At 41.0% G+C, this 26,466-nt stretch overlaps 1 protein-coding gene across 2 annotated transcripts in view; it reads left to right on the top strand.

Annotated features, from left to right (window-relative positions):
- Window positions 1-18,387, top strand: part of Prkar2b (protein kinase cAMP-dependent type II regulatory subunit beta) — a 95,813-nt gene extending 77,426 nt beyond the window's left edge. For both annotated transcript variants that reach the window (XM_021178929.3, XM_085830288.1), the window contains exons 5-11: window positions 1,606-1,712; window positions 5,115-5,268; window positions 10,000-10,101; window positions 12,139-12,213; window positions 13,365-13,430; window positions 13,534-13,672; window positions 16,105-18,387. In XM_021178929.3, coding sequence (XP_021034588.1) covers window positions 1,606-1,712; window positions 5,115-5,268; window positions 10,000-10,101; window positions 12,139-12,213; window positions 13,365-13,430; window positions 13,534-13,672; window positions 16,105-16,238 — 777 coding nt within the window. In that variant the 3' untranslated portion in view covers window positions 16,239-18,387. The remainder of the gene's footprint in view (window positions 1-1,605; window positions 1,713-5,114; window positions 5,269-9,999; window positions 10,102-12,138; window positions 12,214-13,364; window positions 13,431-13,533; window positions 13,673-16,104) is intronic.
- The last annotated feature ends 8,079 nt before the right edge of the window (window positions 18,388-26,466 follow it).

Here is a 26,466-nt window from a genome sequence, read left to right as displayed (position 1 = left end):
TAAGGCACACCCTCCTCAGAAGTATTTTGGATCTCTATACATGGGGTCTTTGCTGGCCACAGGAGAGCCTGGTTCCCTTTCAGCCTAAAATCTTGTGTCTTCTAGTTCTGGAAAATTCATTCCATATTTCTTTATTTTTAGTTTCCTCTTCCCTTTCTCTGTTGACTTCGTGGTTTGGGTTTTACTCTTTCTTATTTTATATACTTAAAATAATCCAACTGGGGGGCCATGTGTCATTTGATGTTTGTCATACCTATAGGATATGTAACACCAAGAACAAACCTTAAGGTAAAATGCAGACCAGGGTGGGAGAGTCACCGAGCGCTGATCAGTCGTAACAAACCTCCCCCAGTGCTAGGGCTGTTGGTAATGGAGTAGGCGGAGGAAGTGTGGAGCCCTACGGTTGTCTCAGTGCACCTGTAGACCTAAGTCTGCCCGAGAAGTTGATTTTAAAGGAGAACAATAGCAGTCATGGTTTAAGGTTTTTGTCTTTTACTGTAAGGATCCTTTTATATGCCTTTGTGTATACTGTCATCCTGAGCTGTCTCTGGGTGACAAGCAGCTCTGTCTAAAACTCTGCTCTGTTCCTGGGACACCTATGGCATGGGGCTGCCAACCAAAAGCAGATTGAGAGCCCCGAGGAAGCAGGGCAGCCTGTGAGCTCGCTGTTAGACCTGGGAGCGTCTTCCCGGCAGTGAAGGGCTTGCTTTCCGGGCACTGGGGTTTGGTGCGCCTATTCCAGTTCTCTCCAGCTTGTTTGATTTCTCTCTGATCCTTGTCTGGGAAATTAAGTCAAGTCCGGGCTGCTTGGTGTTGTCTGGGTGAGAGGGACTTGATGGGAAGGTGGTATCTGATCCACCTGCACCTCTAAGCCATTCATCGGGCTCTCATCTTTGTCTTTTGGCTGCACCCTGGTGGAGCACTGAATTTTAGTGTGGATGGTCCCCATGCTGTTCTCATTGGCCCCTCCAGCACTGTTAAATGCGGCTTTAATAATTCGTAAAGAACTTTCCTAGAGACGTAGATGTTGGTTTTTTTAAGGGAAACGCAATGACAGAAAAGACCATGACAGATTTTGCTTTTTGTTTTGTTGTTTTGGTTTTGTTTAGCTTCCCTCCACGGCACCTCAGTCTGTATTTTGTTCTGTTTTGTTTTGGGCACTGACACAAACTGTAAAATTGAAGTTAGGATGTAATTTCACCAGGTGTTTAGGGAACTGCCTCCCTAGTTCTAGCAATAAATAGAGGAGGTTTTAAGAACAGATAGTTTACAAAAATTTGAAACAGTTCTTTATCATCCTAGTTAGTTTAGCTTTTAAAATCTTTTAAGATGTGTGGTGGTTTGGTAGTTCTTTTCCATGTAAAGTGGTGATACTTTGAAGTGTTCTAAAGTAGGCCAATTATCATTACTTTCATTCAGATGTTGAATATGAGAATAAATAACCTCGTATGTGGTGAGGGAGACTAAATGGTATTTTTTTTGATAAAACTCAATGGTAATGATGTTCCCATTTCTTTGAAATCTCTCACAAAAATATAAAAATTATACGGTTACTTGAGGAACTGTGTTCTAGATACACATAAAGTTATTTTGTCTATTTAATAGGAGCAGATGTCCCAAGTTTTAGATGCCATGTTTGAAAAATTGGTCAAAGAAGGGGAACACGTAATTGACCAAGGTGATGACGGTGACAACTTTTACGTCATTGACAGGTAAGTCATCTGGCTTTACTACTGAAGTTTTAAAAATCTACTGTGTGGGCTGGAGAGATGGGTCAGCGGCTGAGAGCACTGACTGCTCTTCCAGAGGTCCTGAGTTCAATTCCCAGTAACCACATGGTGGCTCATAGCCATCTGTAATGGGGATCTGATGCCTCTTATGGTGTGTCTGAAGACAGCTACAGTATACTCACGTATATGAAATAAATAAATAAATCTTTAAAAAAAAAACTGTGTAAAACCTTAGCAGTTGCTATGACAACCAACAGGTTAATCTGATAATTGTTTCTCTTCAACCTTACTACTGTATGATGTAAACATCTCATGAATATATACAACAAAGCTGTGCCAGGTCATGCAAGGAGTCAGTTTATAGAAGAAGTAAATCTGTAAGTCACAGAAATTAATGTGCCTTGATTTGCTAGTTCATATTGGGCAGGTAGAAAGTAATATTGCCATATAGTAGATGCTAAGTCAGTGAGAATTGGAGCAAGACATGGTACCAAAGAATCTAAGTGATGGTATAGCCCACTCAGTATTGCCACAATACAATGTCCTTATTATTAACTAAAAGAACTCAGGTATTCCAGAAGGCATAGGGTAAGGAGGGAGCCTTTTCCCTGCTGTTTTAGTATCCTTTAACCAGTAGAGTGAGCAGTTCCTGTGTCCTCACAGAAATTGGGTAGTATTATAGTTGTCTTTTAAAATGTTTTAGAGTGGTTTTTGTTTTGTTTTGTTTTGTTTGTTTTTTGAAATAGGTTTTACTGTGTAGCTCTGGCTGGCCTGGCACCTGCTGTGTAGACAGGTTGACCTTGAACACATAGAAAATATTTTATTAAACAGAAAGGATGTGCACTCACTAGTATTGACAATCTGGTTTCAGAGATCTTCGACTGTTTTACCTAACCAGAGAACAATATGGTGGATAGGTGAGCCTCCGACCCTCCATAGCACAGGGGCAGGGTGTTCTTCACCTTAGTCAGGCGGGGTTTGTGTGGCAGTTGGTGTCCCTAGCTGCTCAGTTTTGTGAGGGACACAGGTCGTCTCCCCACCAGATCTACTAGCAGTTTTGGTCCTCTGGGTAGAATTGTGTGGTCAGCTGGTAATTACACCTCCTCTAGGCTTCCTTTCCTAATCATATAGGAACTGTGCAACTGTGTATCCTCTTCCTCCTCCTCCTCTTCCTCCTCTTTCTCCTCTTCTTCCTCTTTCTCCTCCTCCTCTTCTTCCTCCTCCTCCTCCTCTTCTTCCTCCTCCTCCTCTTCTTCCTCCTCCTCCTCCTTCTTCTTCTTGTTTGGTTTTGATTTTCAAGAGATTGGGTTTCTCTGTGTAGCTCTGGCTATCCTGGAACTCACTCTGTAGAGCAGGCTGGCCTCAAAACTCAGAGATCTGCCTACCTCTGCCTCCCAAGTGCTGAGATTAAAGGTGTGTGCCACCATTGCCCAGCAGTTCCCTAGGTAAAATGCAGTCATGCCTTTCAGTTGGGGTGTTGACTCATTTCTCCTTTCTCCTGGTGCCCTTCCACCACAGCGCTAGCCAGGGTTAGGGATAGAGCCTAACCCTGACATATCCCTTTATGTCATAGTTTTGATGTCACAGCCTTCACTAACAAAACCGCTTAGAAATCCACTCTTTTTTTTTTTTTTTTTTAATTGAGTGATAGGTGAGAGCCCCGGGTGCAGTCCAGTCCTTGCAGTGGGCCAGTGGGCGTGTTTTACAACGTGCTCTCCAGTCAGAGCCTAACCTCCCATTGGCATAGGAACCACTCCAGCTCACAGGAGCAGAGCTGCTGATTGAGGTCACCCACATAGTCAGTGCGTCTGGCCCACAGCCAGATCTCCTGTCACCAGCTTCTGTTCAGGCTCATTGCTCTGTCATGCACTGCCTGAGGCCTCATAACGTCAGTATGAAGAGCAGCTGCCACCTGTTTACAGACTTCCCACCGAGGCCCTCCGCTGGGCTGCTTTCACCCTCACCAGGGCACTTTTGGTTTTATATTTTTTTCTTTTCTTTTTCCTTTTTTTGTTCAGAATGGGAAATCTAGAAAACAATGTCAGTGACAAAATAAACAGTATAAATGGCAGGGTTTTAAATGCTGGTTTAAAAGTAATTATCCATGGAACAAATTCTAGGGTGTGTCCTCAGAAGCACCATTCTATCCACAAATTAAAGGGCAACCATTTTCTCCCGTAGTAGGTAAGGTCTTTTGTTTCTGTTCCTGTAGATTTCTTTACTAGTCACAGCCTTTTCCTAATCCTTAAAAGCTGTCCCTGCCAGGTGGTGGTGCATGCCTTTAACCCCAGCACTTGGGAGGCAGAGTCAGGCAGATCTCTGTGAGTTTAAGGCCAGGCTGGTCTACAGAGTGAGTTCCAGGGCAGCCAAGGTTATATAGAGAAACGCTATCATCAAAACCAAGACCAAAACCAAACCAAACCAACCAAACAAAAAACTGTCCGCTTTTGCACTACCACATCTTTGTCCAGGATTTTACCACCAGAATAAAGCTTACGAAGAACCTCTCTCGTCTCCCTCCCAGGTACCCCAGCCAACCTTGAAACCATGACTACTGAGTACAGAATGTGGGAAGACGGCCCTGTGCAGAAAAATAGCTTATATGAGTGTAGGGCCTGGTGACCTGAGCACAGGGACGTGTAAATGGAGTCTGTGTGCCTGCAAAAAGCCCCTCAAGGGAAAACCAACACGGAAACATCTACAGAAAGACCAAGGCCGGAAGCTTGGTCTGATCTCCTAGCACTTTCTAGTTTCAGCTTGGAGCTAACCTAAAGTGAGGGGTCAAGGAAGGAGTGTTAAGGCTTCATGGGCCAATATGGCCTAAAAATTCAATTCTGCTTGTAACACAAACCAGCTATGTATAATAAATAAAGACAACATTTGTGTTCTAATAAGACTTTATTGGCAGCTGGCCTGGGGGCCAGCTCCTGCCATAGTTTATAAAGGACTCATCAGCAGATTGTTAGAACTGTATTCCTTTAAAAAAAAAAATAGCCATTTTCTCTTGGTCTCAGAAGCCATATACTTAATACCTGTGTATTAAGTACACAGTCAATGACCTGGAATACTTCACAGTTCTTACTGTCTGAGACAAGTACAGCTAGTGTTTGGTGTATGTTCCATAGATGACTTTCTGCGCACACTCTATCCCTGATTCTAACTTTGTTTAGTTCCCTTTTCCCTGTGGGTTGTCCCTGTCCTGGTGTAGTTGATGGCTGTTTCCATAGGTCTGGAACAGATGAGCACACACTGTTATCATCAGGGATAGGCAGGCAGCACCAAGATTGCATTGCACAGGGCTCTTCTCTGAAGCTCCGCTGCACTGTAACTAATGTCACCTGAGTCACACTGTCTCTGACTTCCGTATGAATTTATGTCCAACAGGGGAACATTTGATATTTATGTAAAATGTGATGGCGTTGGAAGATGCGTCGGTAACTATGACAACCGTGGGAGTTTTGGAGAACTGGCCTTAATGTACAATACACCCAGAGCAGCTACAATCACTGCTACCTCTCCTGGTGCTCTGTGGGGTTTGGTGAGTAAAATATTTGCCTGACCTAAATGTTGTTGTTTTTGAAAATTATCATGGCAGTAGATAGGCAGATATCCCCAGTCTGTATTTTAATTTTGATTGGTGGTTTTATTTGGGATCACAAGTCATTGGCATTCGTTAAGCATTTGCTAGATGCTACACTGTTGGGCACAAAGTCTGTGCTGAACCAAAGATTTATGTCCTGTCTCTCCCCAAGTCAGGAGCCTGAACACACTGGCGCTTGGGAATGACATCAGATCCACAGTGTTCCTTTCTTATCCATGCTTAAAAACCACAAGCTACAATAGCTGGAGCGCTGACTCAGTAAGGTGCCTGCTGGACGAGAATGAGGCTCTGTGTTTGGATCCCCAGAACCAATGTAAAAAGTTGAGCAGAGTGGCTTGTGCCTGTAACTCCAACGTCGGGGAAGCAGGCGTGGAGACACACAGATCCCCAAAGCTCATGGGCTAGCCGGTCTGGCCAATCAGTGAGCTTGAGATTCAGTGAGAGACCTTGTTTCCGAGATGGAGAGCAACCCAGGAAAGACATCTGACATCAATCTCTGGCCTCTATATGTACATGTGCATTGTGCAAAAGCGTCCGATCACACGTATGCACATACCCTCAACTAACAAGTATGAATACTGTACCACACACACACATCCACAGCCTTTTTCTCAACTAGATCTCTGAAGTAAGTAGTGTAGTTTGTAAACCAGTGATTTTCAGAGTGACCAACTGAAAGTCTCAACTGGGAACTTCTTAGAAACATCCCAGGCATCCCAAGAACTCCTGCACCAAGAACTCTGGAAAGGGCACAGCAAGCCTATACTGGCAGAAGCCTTCCATGTGGTTCTGATGTGTGCTGCACTTTGAAAAAGCATGGGAAATGAGCAAAGCAAGCAAACAAACAACAACAACAAACAACATACAAACAAACAAACAAACAAATAAACCGGTTCTCTTGGTGGTGGTATTCACTGATTGGCATTGTAGAGTAAAATACCTGTTCTTTTCATTTCCGATACTGGAAAAAAAAAAGTCTTGCCTCGATTGTACACAAATCTAACCATTCTCTTTGGGTGGGACATGGATGCTAGGATGGACTGAGCATTCCTAATCCAGAAACTCAAAGCTTGAAATGCCCCCAGTTCAACATGATTCCACAACTATAAAATTCTATACCTCACCTAATATTACAGGTCAGTCAAAATGCAAGGCATATTACACTTCTTATACTTTACCTCTAGACCATGTATATGAGAGATATATGAACTATGAAGTTCATGTTTAGACCTGACACATGCTCCCAAGCTTCTTCGTTAGGATTTCTCAGGATCTGGGCAGTTGGGAGTGGGGAGGAGGGGGGAGAGTAGGCGGTGGGTGGGTGGGGAGTGGTCTCAGGTATTTCAGACAGGAGATTCTCAGGCTGTATCTTTATATAAAGTCGGAGTGGTAGAAATTCTGTTAAGTGTTGGTTCACAGACATATTTGGCTGAGGCGCTAGAGGAGCTGTGTGGGCTCTTTCACCAGGTAGCAGAATGCAGAGCTGAAGGACTAACAGCTCACCCTGGCTTTAATGTGGGGTTCTCAGTCTTTGGTAAGCTTGCAGACTCCCCTGGGAACCCACTTACCTAAACCCTGCAGATTGCACATGTGGGACCTCAGGTGAGCCTGGACTTGCTGGAGTCAGCTCCCAGGAGGTGTCCACACTGCCTGGCGTCACACGTCACCTCAGGCCACCCGGACGATTGTTTGGGACACCAAACAGTACATCCCGTGTTCATGAAACGCAGGTGTTAGGCTTCCCCCTCAGCTCTTTGTAGAAGAGGTTGTAACTGTCCGGTTCCAGAGGGTCACTGAGTTACAGAGTGTACCATTCATCTCAGCCTTTGACTCATCAAACATCTCCCTCGGAAGAAAAAAACAAGACACTTAAAGCTTCTTTTTATTGGAGCCAAGTAGTCGTTGTATGCCTATTAAATGAGTCATTTTTATAAGTTATGGGATAAAAAAAAAATGGAGATTCTTTCACGTAGAAAGAACCACATCCCCGAGTATGTTAAGGATGCCTTAAAACTGACAGAGAAGCTGCATCGGAGCAGACATCTATATGCAGGAAGGACTCAGTAGGGGTGTGGGGGGCAATCTTGTTTCCATCACGACTTGCTTGTTACAGAAGGGGTACCCTAAAATGTAGCAGTCCCATTGGAGTTGCCAGTCAGGGTGTCAAAGAATAATTAGGCGTCTTCGCACATCCTTGGTTCAAGATCACATATTTTCAGATTGCCCCCCAAGCCTGGATGGTTTCAGCCCTGATGCTAATGGTAACCAAGGTACAAGGGCTCGGAATTTTTGTGTGCACAGTTCTTAAACTTCTAAGAAAAATTTCAGAGATTTCTTTTGGTGCTTTATCCATGTTAATGACATTTATAAACAGTGATAGTTTCTGAGGCATGCATAAGTGCAATATCTTGAAAATTATAATAAGCATATTTTCATCATATTTGAAACTTGCTTTTTAAGAATAATTTGTATACCCAGTCACTTCTAGGGGAAGTTGAGGCAGAGTGGAAATGTTAGAATCCCACAGCCTGCAGCCTGCCCAGTGGTTGTAAGTGCTGGTGTAAAGAGAAGCAGTTGGCAGAGCGGAGTCTTCATCTTAGAGCCTCACTCTGGAAATAGCACCCTGCAGCTCTTAGCCCTGAGAGATTAGCTGAAGCCGTGGCCACACCAGTGACTCAGAAAGGCCATTGTGGAGGTGACTGGGAATAAAGCTTTTGAAATTGGGCTTCCTGGATTTGTTCAGTCACAGTGGTTTGTGAAATGGCAGGCAGTTAGTAGACAATTCTTCCTGAGATACACAATTCATGATTTATTTCTAAATGGCTAAACTATTTCAGGCCTTCTCTGTTTTAACAACAACAAAGGTCTGTCTTTAAAATGTACCTGCTTCCCAAATCTGACTGTATATGACAATCACATGGGACACTTTTATAGATGTAAATTATTTCACCAGACATGTAGAGATTTTGATTAACTAAAGTCTTTAGTTTTAAAAATTACCTCAGCAAATTCTGAGCCAGGCTTCAAAAGACCTCAATATTCTTGTGAATTAACTCAAAAAAATTTAAATAAAATTTAAAAATATGCTTTATTCTATTTACTTTTTATTTTGTGTACTGGGGGACCCAGATGTAGAGGTCACTTGTGCCCTGCTGACTGAAGGCAGGCCATTAGGCTTGACAGCTGGTGCCAAAGCACAGCTGGCATCTAAATGGTAATAAACCGACTCTGGAAACGAGATGTTTAATTTCCTAGTGTCTCATTCTGCCTGGCTGTTAGCACAAGCCACCAAAGATGGTGCATGCATTGACATCTCACTGATCTGGAGGTTGAGAACGCTTAAGATTCAGGCACAAGAACTTTGGTGTCTGGAAGAGGGCCAGCTCTTAGATGTCCTCATTAGTGGAAGGGGCGAGGCAGTTCTCAAGGGTCTTTTATGAGAATTATCTAATTCTATGACAACTCCACACTCATGGCCTAATCACCTATGAAGGCCTACTCCAAGGGCCATGCTGAGGGTTAGGATGCAACACATGGATTTGCGGATGGACACATTCAGTTCACCATGGCTAGAGTTATATCTGTCATATATTGGCATAACAAAGTATTGATTAAGTAATTATCCAGTTTTAATTTTACTAAAGTGATATCATTATCCATTGGTGTATGCCCAACTATGTGATTATGGGATATTTACATAAGAATGAGAACATCTCATGAGAATTTCTGGGACATAGCTTTATGAGCTGCTTTGTGTAAACATTTTTGTCATTCCTAAATTAAGTTCTGCATTTTCTGAGATCATAAAAATATGAAACAATTAGAGACTGTAAACGTGGTAAATTCTGGGAAAAGACCTCAGTCAAGAATGCGGTTTGTTTGTACTTTCACATTTTCAAAAGGAAAATTATGATATTATATGGGTATGAAAAAGAGCCTAATAAAGAATGAATTCTTTCTGGATTAATTCTTTTCACAGTAGTGTTTCTTGTAGATTCCATTTCCATGCATGTATACTTCAAAAACATTGAAACCAGTACCTTTATTTCTGTGTCTTTGTGTCTTACTGAAGTAGATATTTAAGAAAATAATACTACAAAGAATACACTCCCAGACTGAGTCTGTCCTACTTCGTTTTTATATAAAAATTCAGGTCTGGTCCTGTCTACTTAATTGAATTTGTTACCCTGCCATCTACAGGAAGGCAACGGTACTGGGATTTTTTTATAGGGTGACAGTGCCTCCTTGTGGACTCTGTCTCAATCAGTGGTTTCACCCTTTAATATCATGCCTTAGGTTGATACCCCTAATCCTAACATGATTTTGTTGCTACTTCATAACTATAATTTGCTACTGTTATGAATCATAATGTAAATATCTTATATGCATCCCCTGTGAAAGGGTTGTTCAAACACCCAAAGGGGTTGTGGCCCACAGGTTGAGAATCACTGGTCTAAATGCTGCTTTTTCTAAGAAAAAAGAAAGAAAATTTTATATGGTTTTATAGCAAATTTTGTACCTAAAGAAATAAAAATATGTAATTTTTTATTAGTAGATTATAATTATGCTATAATCTTTTACTTCTGAAGTGTTCAGTTACTGTGTATGCCTTGTAGGGATTCCTTGTTCCAACCGTAACTACGTTTGTATTTGCTGTGCTCTCTTTAGGACAGGGTGACCTTCAGGAGAATAATTGTAAAAAACAATGCCAAAAAGAGGAAGATGTACGAGAGCTTTATCGAGTCACTGCCATTCCTCAAGTCTCTGGAGGTGAGCTGTGCTTTTATTCTGCTGTGGTGGCTGCTTTGTTAGGAAGCATTCGTTTCCTGAAAAGTTCTTGTGACCGTCTTGTGAGGCTAACCATGCTGGGAACCTGAGTTTAATCCCCATATGAAGGTGAAAAATGTCTCCTGATCTCCACACAGAGTATGTGTTATAGTACCCTAAGAAATAACGATAATGAGGGCGGTAATAACGATAATAACAGCTTTAACGTATATTATATTTTACTATGAAAGGAACAGATGGTGATATAAGATTTTTACTGCTATTTCTTTTTACTACCTGTAACAACATTTTATCCTGCTTTTTGGAAATAAGGCTCTTATTTAGACTTGATAGCAAGGCTAAGGTGCTGTTTATCAGATAACAAGTGTAAGAAGGTCAGCACCCACTTGGTGTTCTCCCCACTAGCATTCATGTGTCGAAAATCATCTCTACCTTGTCTTCAGAATATCTTCAGCATCCAAACATTTTGTTAACTTCACCAGTCCCACCTTCTGTCTGTATCTTCATTGCCTCCTGTATGACTTTTATCAGCCACCTACAGAAGAATCCTTTTAAGTCCCAGATCAGTGCAGTCTTGTTAACAACCTTCCCAGGACAGGATAACTTTGAAGAAGGCCACCGAGGTCCTGTGTCTGTACCTCTCAGACAACTTTGCTAACTGCTGCACTTCCACCCTGCCATAGACATTATTAGCTTCCTGCTGTTGCATACGCATGCCAGCCCTCACTTCAGATCAGTGCATGTGCTGTCTGCCTAGGACAGCCTCCCCCACAACTCCATGGCTTCTCCATGAATCTCCTTCATTTCTTAGCTCAAATGTCTCCTCAGTGAGACCACCTGTTTCTTATCTTTGAAAGAAGACACTCATGAAAGAACCGTTACCTTACAAAGTCGGCTTCGCCAAAATTCATTGTGAAAGTGCTTTTCTAGACATTTTATAATAGATAAAGCCTCATATTTGAGCTCTCTTGAAAGTGATTATAGAGAACTAGATACATGTTCCCATGGTGTCGTAAAATAGCAAATGTTGGCGTGGTAGTGTCTCTTTGAGTCGCTGGGTTATGCCTGGGAGAGTCTTGGCCATGTTGTGGAATGCGCAGACAGCTGATCTTCTTTAGAAACTCCTGTCCTCAAATAGAATGTATTGGGGGGGTAATCCAGTCAGATGGAGCCGTGTGACGTGACAGAAAGCAACCCAGAAAGGGACTTTGGCAAATCGGAGAACATGTGCTCCCTCTAAGGGAACAGCTGCCATTCTACCATAGCTTTACTGCTGCCATATGGAAATTTGGGCTGGGGGTTGGCTGAGTCTTCTGGTATTTTACAGGAAACTAGAAATACGATTTTGTCTACTTCAGGATTCTAGCAGTTAATGTAGCAACTACACAAGGGAAAACAGTTGGGTTTATTTAGCTATGTAGGCCATCCCTTGTAAACATGTAAACCAGGTAAGGCTACGTGATTGGTCGGTGTATGATCAGGGTTCCCTAAAGGAACAGAGTGTATATCATACATGCATACATGCATGCATGCCTGCCACTTATTAGAGTGGCTTATGGGCTGTGCTCCCACAAGTCCAACAAAGGCTGTCTCCTAATGAAAAGTGCAGGAATCCAATAGTCCACTAGGATGGGTATCTCAGCGGGTCTTGAATATATTCTAGAATCCCGAGGAAGTAGGCTCTAATGCCAGACTGGGAATGGACTTGCTAGTGCGAGCGAGGGAAGACAAGCAGGCAGAGGGAGCAAGAGCTTCCTTCTTGCACGTCCTTTATTTAGGCTGCAGCAGAAGCTGTGGCCCAGGTGAAAGGTGGATCTTCCCAGCTCAAAAACTGGATTAAAAATGTATCCTTCCACCTAAAAAATCAGGATTAAAAACGGGTTTTCCCACTTCAAGTGACATAAGGGAAAAGAATCCCTCCCAGGTGTTTCCAGCCTCTTGGGTTTTAGTTAATTCCAGATGTAGTTAAGCTATAACCAGAAATAGACACCACTGTCTCTAACACGGTACTCTTTGTAGGTTTCTGAACGCCTGAAGGTGGTGGATGTGATTGGCACCAAAGTTTACAATGATGGAGAACAGATCATTGCTCAGGTACGGCACTGAGCTGCCATTCAGTTTAGGCTTACATTCCAGAAGGTTCAACTTTGTTTTCATAATTGGTACACAGTGTTGAATTAAATGAATATTTCTTCCACCAAACAACTTATTAAAAATGCTTTTGCAGCTGGTGAGTAATCTGGATGTTTTTGTTTATATAATGTATTTCTAATGACTGTGCATTAAACCATTACCTAGCTGAGTAGTTTGCAGTTTGTAACATGAAATCCACATGTATAGTGGGAGTAAGATGTCTTGTGTAAGGGGGAAAAGTGGGGGCTATTCCATGAAATTACCAAGAACCCAGGTCCACAGGCAGATGAGTTTTACATGATTGGTTCTTGAGATCTGCTTCCAGATAACACTCACCAGAAGGAGTTCACATTGTGCCATGTGCAAGCATTGAATGCATTAATAAGAATCCCTCTGACCCTCATGTTTTTCTGAACTCCCAGTGGGCCCAGTTGTTTTACAGTACCTGCTAGCCAGAGAGCTCGTAGAAAGTAGGCTGTGTACACAGTTGAAAGGTGCGCATGATTTGAGTGGATTTCTAACGAGAGTTCATGCAAAAACCAGGAATACTGGGGGTGTACATAGAGAAGGCACCTTTTGTTCAGTCTTTTCAGAGCGGGAAGTACACTGTCATAGACTGACATGTCAGCTTGGTGCCTGAAGGTCATAAAAGCTCATCTATTGCTTCCGAAAGCTCCCAGTTGCTTTTGCTCCTGGCAAGTCTCTATGCTAATGCTAGTTGCTTTGGGTGGGCACAGTGCTACTTCCCTAGGAGCACAGAACTTACACAAGGACATAGCCTGCTGGTGGGAGGGGCCGCTGGGACACACAGCAGGGAGCACAGAACTTACTGACTTAGCCTGCTGGTGGGAGGGGCTCCTGGGACACACAGCAGCGCTGTCCTTTCTTGTATACTGCTCAGCACAAAATTTTGAGTTGACTTGCCATATTTTCTGGTAGAGAATGTATTATTTCGAATGCCTAAGATGTTACTGTAGAATTATCGTAACCTCAGGATGTAGTCTGGTCTATGACTTCACTTTACGGACTGGAACCTGTAGGCTGGCTTCAAAGGCACGATTTCAGAGTTGCTGTGGAATTTGAATGTTCACCCTGCATTTTTGTTTTAATAGGGAGATTTGGCAGATTCTTTCTTCATTGTAGAATCTGGAGAAGTGAAAATTACTATGAAAAGAAAGGTAAACAGCCCCCAAATTTCTCATATCTGCAAGGAAAATATGGATTTTTTTTTTTTAAAGAACGATCTCAGACTTCAATGTAACTGACTTGTTGGCTCCTTAGGGTAAATCAGAAGTTGAAGAGAATGGAGCTGTGGAAATCGCTCGGTGCTTTCGGGGACAGTACTTTGGAGAGCTTGCCCTGGTCACTAACAAACCAAGAGCAGCGTCTGCACACGCCATCGGGACTGTCAAATGCTTAGGTAGGAGTCAGGGTGGTTGGTTATGCCTGTATTCCAGGCCTTCCGACCATACAGGTGCTGCGAGCCTCACAAAGTATGACCTGGGTTCGGACTTACTTTAACTATTGACATAAGGACTCCTGGCTAGCAAGTTTTATATCTGTGTAGTAGAGAAAATGCCACGTGTTGTGTTCCTCAAAAGAGAAGGCTAAAACGGCACATTCTGTGCAGTCCGTTATGAAGTTGCAATGCCAGTGTGGGGCGCACGCACCCTTGCCCAGGACTGGCTTTAGGTCTGCTCTTCTTCAGCTTTTTCTTGCTGTCTTCTACCTGGGGAGCTTGGCAGAACTGCTGCTTTCAGTTGGTATCCGTAGGGATTTTGCGTCTGAGAAATCACTCACTTTGGAAATGAAAAATACGGTTCAGGAAATAGGAACATAAATGACACTTTTAAAAAAATAGGTTTGGCAATAATTATCCTCTCCACGTTCCTCACAGTTCAGAAAGATAAAAGTTAGTTTCTGTGCTTTTAAGATCCCCAAGGATCCTCAGAATTAATTCCTTACAGAGTCACTTTGTAAAAGATTTTTCAATAGATGCAATATTAGTCAAATGATACTTTGGTAAAAGAAGAGAAAAACTGACAGAAATTCTCAGTGCTCTTGGCTGTCGAGTGAGGATGGTGTGAGAGAGGTTTCTTACTTTATCCTGTAATAGCTGTATTAAAGGGTGTGGGAGAAATACAGGAAGTTAGAAAAATACAGGAAAAGCTAAGACACCCGTGTCGCACCGTCTGCCTGTGCTTTCCGCTACTGTAATTCCTGTTCGATCTGCGTGCATTTTCTGTTTTTAAACATGTTTCCACTATAGGAATTTTATTAATACATCAAATTTTTGCATTCTATTAGGTAAATACACACACAATAAATTGTGTAATCACTCACTGGTTAAATGTCGCTGGGTCCAATTTGCGTGTGTGTATATAAATGCATCGATGGCTTTTAGTTTTTCTTAGAAGTGGTTTTCTGGCCAGGTCTTCTGAAATGGTTCTCTTTAATTAGTATATATTACATCTAGAAGTAGCACTTTCATGAACAGCATGAGTGTTGCATATTCACCATCATTGCCCTCTCCTTCTTTCTGTTGGTCCTGTTCTGCTCTTCAGGTAGGGCCCCCTCATCTTTCAGGGGAAGGTTTTTTAAAACTAGATTCTAAATCTGAAGGAAAACCTACAGTTCACTTAATGTGAGGGATCCGAGCTTTGTTCTTTTTTCTGCAAATGATGAAATTTATTTTTCTTTATAGCTGAGTAACACTCCATTGTGTATATTACATTTTCTTTTTTCCATTTTTGATGGGTACTTAGGCTGATTCTATAACTTGGCTATCGTGTTTACACAGGCAGCTGAATAGCTCTATTGTATGTTGATTTTGACTTCTTTAGACATGTGCCTAGGATTGGTTGAGCCTGGATAAAATTGTAGGTCTGGTTTTAGTTTAATGAGGAACTTCTAAACCAATTTCCTAGTAGCTACAATAGTGTCTGTTCAGGAGTCCTCGCCAGCTTTTACTGTTTGTTGATGACAGGCTACTTTGACTGAGGTAGATGGACATCTCAGCCTGTGCTGGTCTGATTTCTCAGATGGCTAATTTTTTTTAATCTATTGGCTACTTGTTTAGAGAAGTAGTTCATGTGTCTATTTAATGACTCAGTACATGTGGGCGGGCCACGTTTATCTTCGCTCATGTGCCTGATATACCATGCGCGAATGCCCATAAAGCCTATAAACCTTCCCTCTTTACCTTTGCAAACTTGAGAGATAGAGTTTGACATGTTAGAGCAGTGTGATGTTTACCGCTCTGTATTGTAAACTCAGTTTTCAGATGCATGAGACAGCCAGGTCTGTAATTCCAACACTTGACACATGAGAATCATAAATTCAAGCCCAGTTTGTTCAAGGTCAGCGTGAACTACATAGCCAGACTACCTCAAAACCAAACACTCAAAATAAAACAGGGGGCAGACAAGCAGTGAATCACACCAACAATGGCATAAATGTGTAAAGCGTCACAGCAGATGCATTGTAAACTCTGAGAGCAGGGTAGGAAATACTCTTGTACCACCTTTGGGGTGTTTATAGTATTAGGATGAAGCAGCAAAGTGTACCTTGCCATATTGAGACCCTCATTTCCACATCATGGACCAGGGCCTGCCATCAGCTGCATCACTGTCAAAGTAGTTTAGATAGACTGTAGCCAGAGATGGCCCAATTTCTTTTTTTTGAAGTAGAACATTTCAACTTTTTTCCCATATTTTTATAATATCTCTTGCATTGTTACTATATCAAAACCACAACATCGTAATGGAATATCATAGTAGAAAAGAGTGACCCAAGCAATTCCTGAGTTTTTCAAGGAATGGTATTTTTAATTTAATTTTTTTCTTTTCTTAGCCATGGATGTGCAAGCATTTGAAAGGCTTTTGGGACCTTGCATGGAAATTATGAAGAGGAACATCGCCACCTATGAAGAACAATTAGTTGCGCTGTTTGGAACAAACATGGATATTGTTGAGCCCACTGCATGAAGCAAAAGTATGGGGAAGAAGACCATTAGTGAGACAGTTCCGTAGTCGTGGTTAGTCCACTGAGAATGTGTTTGTGGGGATGCCAAGCATTTTCTGTGATTCCAGGTTTTTCCTTTTTTAAACAAACAAACAAAAAAAAACCATTTACAATATATCAGTAAACAGTAGTGATTTAATAGTCAATAGGCTTTAACATCACTTTCTAATGGGTAGTTCATAAATTAACATAATCATAAAAATGACTTTCTATTTCATAAAACTGACTGAAGGTTTATTCAAATGGTTATAATATATTGAAAGCATACATGTTTAAGAAGATAATTAAAAGATGTACTCATAGGCCAATCTGTGTGTTTGGATTATTCAAGTATCGTATTAGTGACTGTGCCCCTTTAGGGGGGAAGCTGGCAGTGGCTCGTGCGCTCTAACGTGGTATTCCATTCTTTTTATAAGTCATCAGATGGTAAAATGTCAATCATTTCATTTTCTACCTTTTCTGGCTTGATAAGTTGTGTGTTAGCCTTGGCCTATTGGTAAAATGGTGTGAAAATCATATGCAATTTTGAAATTTTTTATATTTTTGCAATAAAGTACATTTCAACTTCTTTGACCAATGTCAGTCAGCAGCCTGTGTAATTGAGTGGCTTTGGAGGCCAGGTAAGTTAGTCATTATGGTGATTGGGCGACGAGTCTTTTAAGATGAAAGATCATCACTGGCATCTTTCATTATCAACTCTATCTTCTCACTGCTTACCATTTTTTATTTAGCAACCTGCTGTATTCTTTATAAAATGCATTTTGACATTTAATGTCACAAAGGTTGTAATTTTTTCAAGGCAATTTAATCTTAATCTGACATTTTTTGTCCTCTGAAAGTCCTGAATCTTATATTTAGAAAAAGGAAATGTTTCCTGTCAGTATCAAAAGGCATTTGGGATTCTTAGCCACATGCCCACAAGATATGGCTTTGCTCTGTAAGGTCCGAGGGCCGCAGCCCTGTGCGTGTGTCTGTGCCCACAGTCCTCTGTTCTTCCTTGTCCTGAGCACCAACCAGCTAGATCAGTAGCCAATCAAGTGTGGTTTTGTTTTCCAAACTTCAAAAAACTCTACTACAGTGGTGGAAATAGGTTTGTGTATAAGCAAAGCCATATATAGTGATTAATGTAATTTCTGTCTATATTGCATATCATTAGGCCTTATCCCTAGCTTTAAAGTAAACTCACAGTTAAAAGTACACTAAGTACAACATTTCCTTTGGTCAACAGATACTTATTTTTATGGCAAATATGATGAATTGTTATATACAACCAATTGTAAAAGCAATATACTTTTACGATTTTCAGGCCCCATGACCAAATGTTTAGAGACATTAATTCTCACCAGTTATTCTCGTTTAAATGGGTAATTTCATTTTGGGAAACATGTTTGTAAGGAACAGAGGTATCTATGTATGTTAAATTCATCTATGGCTGTCATGATCTTATAAGAGAATGTTCATAGTCCTCTTTGTACATGAAAACGTGGCTGAAATGTTAAATGGATAATGTATAAACAAGAAGTATGTTATACTGTTAACTATACCTTTAGCCGTGTTTTGAAATATAGTTTTGCAAAATCTTTCTGTAGGAAAAAGAGCACTCTCTACATGAAGGTCACATGTTTTCTATTTCCGAGTTCAGAAGCTATGGGTTAAAGGAGGAACAATTCCCAAAACAGAAAAACAAGAAAAAAAGCCACTCAGATTCCTGGCTCCCCCTTGTCTTCTTTCCTCAGTTTCCCAGGTCTCTTTTGTTGCCTTGCAGAGGCTGATTGTTGACGTTGACGGAACAGGAAACGAATGCCTGTTGTAAAGAACCCCAACCAAGGCTATAAATGCCAGCTCTGTTATTTTCAGTATTGTTGGTTATATTTAAATTTTCCTTATAATAAAGCACACTTTTATAATAAATGTTCCAAGCATGGCTTTCTTCTTTATTATGGCTTGTCTAGTGTATAGATTCAACAACAACAACAAAATGGAAGCTATAACCCCATAGCATGCAGCAGTAAGAAAGTACAGGTCTTGCACAACTGAGGCCTGTTTAAGATCTTAACTACTTGTTTTTAACTATTGTGGTATATTGCAGATTATTTTGGCCGAATATGACTAACTGGGGAATTTATGTGTAAAGATTTCCAGTGTTGCTGTTATTAAATCTGTAGTGAGGAACCTTACTATTTTGATGAGGTTTTTGTTCAAAAAACGGCACCTCTTAAGTACACACGTGTGGCTGAGGAGAGTGTTAGGCAGTCTTAGAGAGCAAGACTCTTCATTTTGTTTTAAATACATTTAGAAGGGTATGTGTGTCTCTTGCTCATCAGTATGAATTTGGGCTTACCACCTATGTTTTAACAAAAATATTACGTGCAGTAGAAAGTAGATAAATATATTTGGGATCCTGTTCACATTGGTATCCAAACCACATAACATGTTTTGTGTGGAGACTGAAGAGAATCAAGGACTTAGGATTTTACTAAGAAATGTGCTGAGTTGTCTTCTTTTTCAAAGTATACTTAACAATGCAGATGACTTTTTCAGGAAGTGTTACGGCGAGCAGATCGCTTTCTGTGGTCTTCAAACCCCATGGAAGCTTGGAGGCATTGCACTGGGGCTTCGTTAAGCAGCTAATGAGAGACTTCACATAGCTAAAACACTAGCATTCCAGAGAGAAGCAGGGATGCTGGCTTTTAAAGTTAATAGTGATGTGAGGTACAGACTAAAGGAGAGGAATTTTAGTAAGAATTTAGACAGCTTGACCCGTCCCAGAATAATTTTACAGGCAGCACAGCTGGCTAAACAATTAAAACCATAGTTGTATTTACAACTATTTGAAAACAATAAGCAGTGGTGGCGCACACCTTTAATCCCAGCACTAGGGAGGCAGAGGCAGGCAGATCTCGGGTTAAGGCCAGCCTGGTCTACAGAGTGAGTTCCAGGAGAATCAGGCCACACAGAGAAACCCTGTCTGGAAAACAAAACAAAACAAAACAAAAAACCAAAAGCCCCTAATATAAATAGATCTTACTATTGTAATTCATGATTTGTGAAAATGTAAGCAACCAAATACACTCTTTTATGAGGACCCTATGTATCTAACAATAACCACAAGAGTGTCTCTGTTCAGATGCATACCAAGGAGAATCCATGACGTCATCAAGACTGTTGTACGTCAGAGGCAGAACTCAGGAAGGACTGAGAGTTTTTTCCTTGCTAAAATCTTGGCCTATGATCCAATGAATGTCAACTATAAGCCTAGTCGTACTTAACAGTCAATTTTGAGAGGAAAAATTTTTAGTAAAATGTGGGTCTTTATTTTTTGTGTATGGTAAATTTACAAACTTAAAAATGCCCCCCCCCGCTGTCCCCCCCCCCCACACACACACACAATGCCTTTAATCCAGCACTCAGGAGGCAGAGGCAGGCGGATTTTTGAGTTCTAGGCCAGCCTGGTCTAAAGAGTGAGTTCCAGGACAGCCAGGGCTATACAGAGAAACCCTGTTTTGAAAAAGAAAATCCCTAAAAGTCTTTAATTAGTATCTGAATATGATAATATGTGATGATCTATTTATAGAACTTATTTATTATATTAAAATGAAGTGCCACCTACTTGAAGATGTGGTTTCCTCAGATTTTGATAACTATAGGTCATAAACCGGCTATAAACCGGAGTGTCATTCTCCCAGTCATAAACATTACACTACAAAGTAGTATGTGGATGTGCAGAATATACACATAAGTGTATACACACTTACACTTATTTTGTTAGCACCAATTATAAGTGTTTCATGGTAGCATGTTAGTACATTTTTTACTCTCAGCTGGAAAAACCAAAAATGACTCCCATGTACAAGGCAAAGTTAGAGAACAAATAAAATGAACCTTGGTTGTTTCCCCTCCATTTGATTCTTTTTATTCAATGAACTGGGAATACAGCAAGTAGAACCACCCACAGTGAATGGAACACAGATGCCTTTCTGGAATCCCAGTCTTCTCTATGATTCCCCAGAGTGTTGTTTGTGGATTCATCCATTTATTTATAAAGGAGTAGAGGGGAAATCCTTGGGAGTCCTCCATTGAATGGTGTGGAGATGAAGGAATAGTGGTCCTAACCAGCCTAGGGGCCCCCAAAATAAAACTTAAAATGTGTGTGTGTGGGGGGGTGCGGTTAGTGTGATGGCCTGAATCTAATCCCTAACTCCCACAGGAAGGAAGTGACCAGTCTCTTGAAAGCTGTTTTCTAACCTCCAAGCAAACTATATAGCATGTGTGTGCCTCATATGTAGCATGTGAAACACAAAACAGACATGTGCAGAGACTGATCAAGCTTTGGACAAACGAGAACAGTGGATACCCAGCAAGTAAGTTCTCCACCCTGCCTCGTCTGCAACCACTGATAACAAATACTAAATTGTCTCTATTACCCAATTTTGACTTCTACAGATTTGGCCTTGTGAAGCCTCAAGTGGCCTGCAGGATCTTCTTGTCTCAGCCTCCTGAATGGCTAGGTCGGTCTGGGGCTTTACCCTGCCTGGCCTTATTTCTCTTTTCTTTTTGTAGCACTGGGGATCTGCCCCAGGGCAAGCACCCTGCTACTTAGTTTCATTTCAGGCCTGTAACATTTTATGTTTAATGTGAAAGACTTTACAAGAATCCTTGAATAATTTAGTCGAAATAGTGAATAAAGTTTTTAAGGATTTATTGATACTCTTATTTATTGATTTTTATATATACATGAATGCCCTGTCTTTATATGGACCAGAAGAGGTAATCTGATCCCATTGTCACAAGATGGTTGTGAGCCACCATGTGGTTGCTGGGAATTGAACTCAGGACCTCTTAATTGCAGAGCTTTCTCTTCAGGCCAATGAAGTTACTTTAAAAAAAAAAAATGTAGATTTTTTTTTTTTTATGTGTATCAGTGTTTTGCCTGTGTGTGTATTTCTGTGTGAGGGTGTTGTATCCCCTGGAACTAGAGTTACAGACAGTTGTGAGCTGCCAGGTGGTTGCTGAGAATTGAACTCAGGACCTCTGGAAGAGCAGCCAGTGCTCTTAACTGCTGAGCCATGTCTCCATCCCCAGATGAAGTTATAATTTGTTCATTTTCTATGTCTGTCCTAACTGGACACCAACCCGTGTCTTACTGGCCAACAAGAGAATCACCCCTCCTTTAGGCCGGCATCCAGTCTAAGTCTTACAGCTTTCCTTTATATGACGATGTACTTGAAATGTGAAAAAATCATTTTTTTTTTCTTTCTGCCTGTCCCCTGTCCCCCATCTTGAGTCAGCCTGAGATGCCCAGGCTGTTCTTGCACTCCTGGGCTCAGGGCTTCTCTTGACCTCCCCTCTGCCCCCGGTAGGTGGGACTCCAAGCAAGTGCCACTACTCTCCATTACAGATGACAATGTTAGGAGTGGCATATTTAATTATTTTTAAATAGGTGTCCATTATAAGAATGTTTCCCCCTCATAGCTCTTCTCTAGAGGGCCACTATTGTCAACACTTCAAAACTACAGTGCATTATGATAATCTATATAACTTGATGGTGCTGAGGTGTGGGAATGAGGTACACATTCTGTTTAATGAATATGTTAACATATTCATATTTTGACATGGTGAAGGAAACAAAAATAGTATTTAACACAGCTGGAAGCTGTACAAGATCAGCATCTTATCTGAAATGCCCGGGACCATTTACAGTTTCTGATCTTTTTGGAATCTGCAGTATTTGCATAGGTTAGCCACTGAGCACAGATAATTTGAGGATGTGAGATCTGGAAAGTGCTGCAATCTGAAAATATTGTTTGAGAAATGATGGGTAAAGTTACAACTGCACAGGACCTAGGCTTTCTTGGTTGGTGCTGCTTACGCTGTAATGGCTGCACAGAGGAAGCGTTCGGCTTGGAAGCACACAGCAAGTGCTTTAAAAAGTTCCAAACAGCCCCTGACTCACATGATACATTAGTAAACCTGTGCTGCGTATTCCCCCTTGTTATTCACCAGACACCTACTTCCTTGCTTATTTGCCAGACCAAAAGAAGGTTACCGGGATGGAGAGCGGCAGACATGATGTGCCTGGGGGAGGGTGCATTGTCATAAAGTATTAGCATAGTATTATGATAGCTGTGGACATAGAAACTATTCCTATGGTCTTAAAGGTTCTTTATGAAATTCAGTTATCCTTAAAATGAAGTACTTTTAGCTAGTGAGTAAAAAATGTATACTGAACCTCCAAACAGAAATGTCAAAAATATCATTAAGAACTTTGTCAGAAAACAAGAATTCTCCGTTCTAGAACACTTTACACTTTTTTATTTCTATTTTATTTAGGAATTCTTTTTTCTAAAAGTTTATTGATTATATGTAAGTACACTGTAGCTGTCTTCAGACACTCCAGAAGAGGGAGTCAGATCTCGTTACAGATGGTTGTGAGCCACCATGTGGTTGCTGGGCTTTGAACTCCGGACCTTTGGAAGAGCAGCCGCCGGGTGCTCTTACCCACTGAGCCATCTCACCAGCCCTATTTAGGAATTTTTTGAGACAGGGTTTCTCTGTGTAGTGCTGGTGGTCCTGGAACTCACTCTGTAGCCCAGGCTGGCCTTGAACTCAGAAATCTGCCTGCTTCTGCCTCCCAAGTGCTGGGATTAAAGGTGTGCGTTACCACTGCCCGGCCTAGAACACTTTTAATAAAAGACATAAGAATTGTCTTTTCAGCTTGACTACTCTCATTTCATTTATACCAAATTGGGCAAATCTCTAAGAACTGTTGAGAACAAATGATAACCAAAATTAGGAATCTCCTCTATTTTCTGAGAGTACTCAACTATTTCTATAGACTGTCACCTCTTTAAGTCCAAAGAAAAATGAATATATTCAACTGTTATAGGCTTCCTATAATCAAATGTCTTGCCACCATTGCGAGTTTGCATCTAAATTCCAGCCAACCTTTCCCCTACTTCCAGGATCTGATCTCTCCCATATCCCATATCTGAATGGAGACATGAGTAATCTCAGTTATTCGAGCAAGAAACCCAACAATCATTCTTGCTTCAGGTTCTATTGATTCTTCTTCCTGATGGGCCTTGCTTTATGGTCACCTGAAGAAAATCTAAACTTCTAGATGCATCATCAAAGATTTGAGGCACCTGTGACTCAGCTCCAAAAAGACGCTCATTATCTTCTAGGCATTTCCACATGTTACATGAATGCTTTGAACTAAGTTAATTATAAAATGAACTTGCTTTCAAACAGTAAAGTAATCTGGGGAGCTATTAGTGTGAGTTTAAATATTCTACTAAAAAGCTACCTGAAAGTTTGGTGACAGTATTTTGAACTCTGGTTTGGTCTCAATTGTAGTATTTGTTGAACCCTTTGATAAGGAGACTAGTGAGTTCATAAATATTCAAGTAGATGTCACGGGCTTTCTCTTCTAGTTTGTTTGGCAAAGTAGTAATTGTTGTAGAGATGGTGAGATCCAGGAACACGGCTTAATTTTACTTCTAGATAGATGAAATAAATTCTAAGTAGTGTCTCTCTAATCTTTAAACTGTTTTTAAACCATCTTTAACCAACTAAAATTTGTTTAAAACAAAATTTCAGACTGTTGGTATTTTGATTTCTTTTCACATTTTAACATGGATTTTATACATGCGCACAATATACACAGTAACCAAGAGGAGGCATTAAAATTTTTTAATGTTAATCTTAGCCTGAAAATATCTGAAGAATAAGACTCTCTAAGATCTTATTGATCTTTGTTCTGGCTTTTGAGTTGGCTGCTTTTGTTGGTTAACCAAGAATTAAATGATGATCATGTTAAATATGCATATGACACTAGGTGTTCACTTAGTTTCTCAAGGATTAAATATCTGCTTAAAGTATCTTAATCTAACTTATATTTAATGGCATGGACATAAGATAAAGTATGACAAATGTTTTAAATCTTTGAATTTCCAGAAGGGGGTCAATAAATAGTATTAAATATATGAATGAATGGGAAACATCTACAGTTTAGTAAGACTTCATAATTAACATGAAATACCTTTATCTGGTCAAATTTATTTTTCCCACCCTGGTAATTTACAGCTAAAACAAAACAAAACAAAACAAACCCAACCCATTATGACTTTTGGTAAAACCTGGAAAGTCCTGGAGAGTGTTTTTATGTTTGGATCCCCCCACCCCCACCGCCTTTCTTTTCCTAACAATCAGGGGAAGTTGGTGTTAGAGTTTGCATGCTCAGAGGAACGGATACATCAGTGGTTCAAGCTTTCAAGATTTCAGTTTTGGAAATACAACTTCTTAGTTTTGAGAACATATAAATATCACAGGTACTAATTTTAAAATATTAAGCAGACTCCAAGGATAGAGGCTACTATTGTTTAGTTAAGAAATTAATATTGGTGTTTCTGTTTTTAAGTTATGGGTCTTGCTGGAATTCCACTATAGAAGAAGTCCAACAAACAAGAAATCACGAAATGAGTGAAACACGGTCATGCTTTTTGGGATCACTCTACAGTATCTGAAAGTTGTACACTAGGGTCTTACTTTTTTACTTGGGGGTTGGGGTGGGGTCAGGCATTTTGGGAGGGTTTTCCTCTGGATTATTTTGAGGAAAACAATGCTTGTGAACAGAATATTTGTGAGCAGAGTATCAATCGCTGCTCACTTGGTTACTTTAGAAATAGTTTCCACTTCAAGAGTCCAAAAGCAGAACTCAAAGGAATTTGAAACCTTGTTTCAACCATATACAAGTAAATCTTTTATTTACTGGTTTTGTTCTGTAGCTTTCAGGTATAGAAATGTGGGCAGTTCTAAAGGATGACTTGGAGCTCTTTCCTAAATGGACTTTAGCAGAATTCGTACTCCTTTCTTTCTCGATTTCAGCACATTTCTAGTAATAGGAAGAAATAAAACCTAATCCATAGCTTACATGATTAAATACTTCATGTTCAAAGAAAAAAAGCTCAATAATGCCTATAGCAATGCTTATAATGTGAATAGTAAAAATGCCAATTACAGACTAGCTGCACCCAGATGCTATGAGCAACCTCCTTTAAAAGGAAGCAACTAACACAGAAAAGCCATTCCCCACTTTTGGTAACTCCCTTAGAAAAATCAGGAGGAACTTCTAGAAGAAACAGAGTGGAAAGGCAGTTTTCTTTCTGAACGCTTAGGGAGGGACAGTTAAAAATATTCACCAAAGACACAAGTAACCTAGCAACGAACGTCGGACAAATACAGTCTATCTACACTCCTCTGTATGAACGTAAAAGAAAATGTAGGCCAATAAGGAAACATCGCTTCGAACGCCTCAAATTCAAAGCAATAGTCCAGTACTCTAAACAGCTGTATAAATTCTCGAGCCCGATACTGTCTCATTCTTAAACCCTACAGTACATGGCACTTGGCTGTGTCTCAACTAATTCTGGTCAAACTGGACACTGGTAAATCTTCCCCAGTTGTTGTTGGCGTATTGAGTCAAGGAATGGTTGAGTTAAAAAAAAAAAAAATCTGTCTAGCTCATCTGCTACGGGACGGCAGTACTGAATCAACTTTTGTAATCCCCAACGTGCCTGTGCCTTGATTTGTAAGTGATCAAGTCCCTGGCGAGCCTGCACTGCTTCCGCTTGTGCAGTCATCTTCTTCCCCTCGCACTAAAACAATACCTTGGCCACCAGCCAAACTTTGAGCAGCAAGCGACTCTGCTGTTTATGGCCTGGAATGGGTGCTGGAACATCCAACCGAGGACGCTCTAGGCCCTCTGGGAGGCCTAAAGGAAGAGAGGTGGCCCTGGCTTTAAAACACTCCTATCCTCCGCCCCCTCCCTTTTGTCTCAGACACCAAAACAAACGAGCTGATACACGTGTCCCTATGACTCTTGTTTACTATCAAGACTGCGTTGTGCGCGTACCTCTGGGATATGTAGTTCAGTCAGCTCCTCTCCCCGGTAATTTCCTCAGCTAAGGAGCAAGGCTGAGACTACTAACCCACAATCCACTTCGATAGCAAAGTTTGGCTCCGGTCCCCAGTGTCTCGGCAGCAATCCAATCCAAAGCGCTTTCTGTAGTGATTGACAAGCCACCTTCTCCAGTAAACACAACAGAAAAGTCAATACATGCCCGCCCATCGAGACGGACTACGGCACTATCCAATGGAAAGGCGGAACCTTAGAGTGGCAGTTCTTCAGAC

This window comes from Mus caroli, unplaced genomic scaffold (assembly GCF_978045245.1).
Source record: "Mus caroli unplaced genomic scaffold, Mus_caroli_1 scaffold_14, whole genome shotgun sequence".
In the NCBI taxonomy this organism is placed as follows: domain Eukaryota; kingdom Metazoa; phylum Chordata; class Mammalia; order Rodentia; family Muridae; genus Mus; species Mus caroli.
Note: the sequence above shows the minus strand (reverse complement) of the source record. Positions and strands in the feature narration are given on the sequence as shown.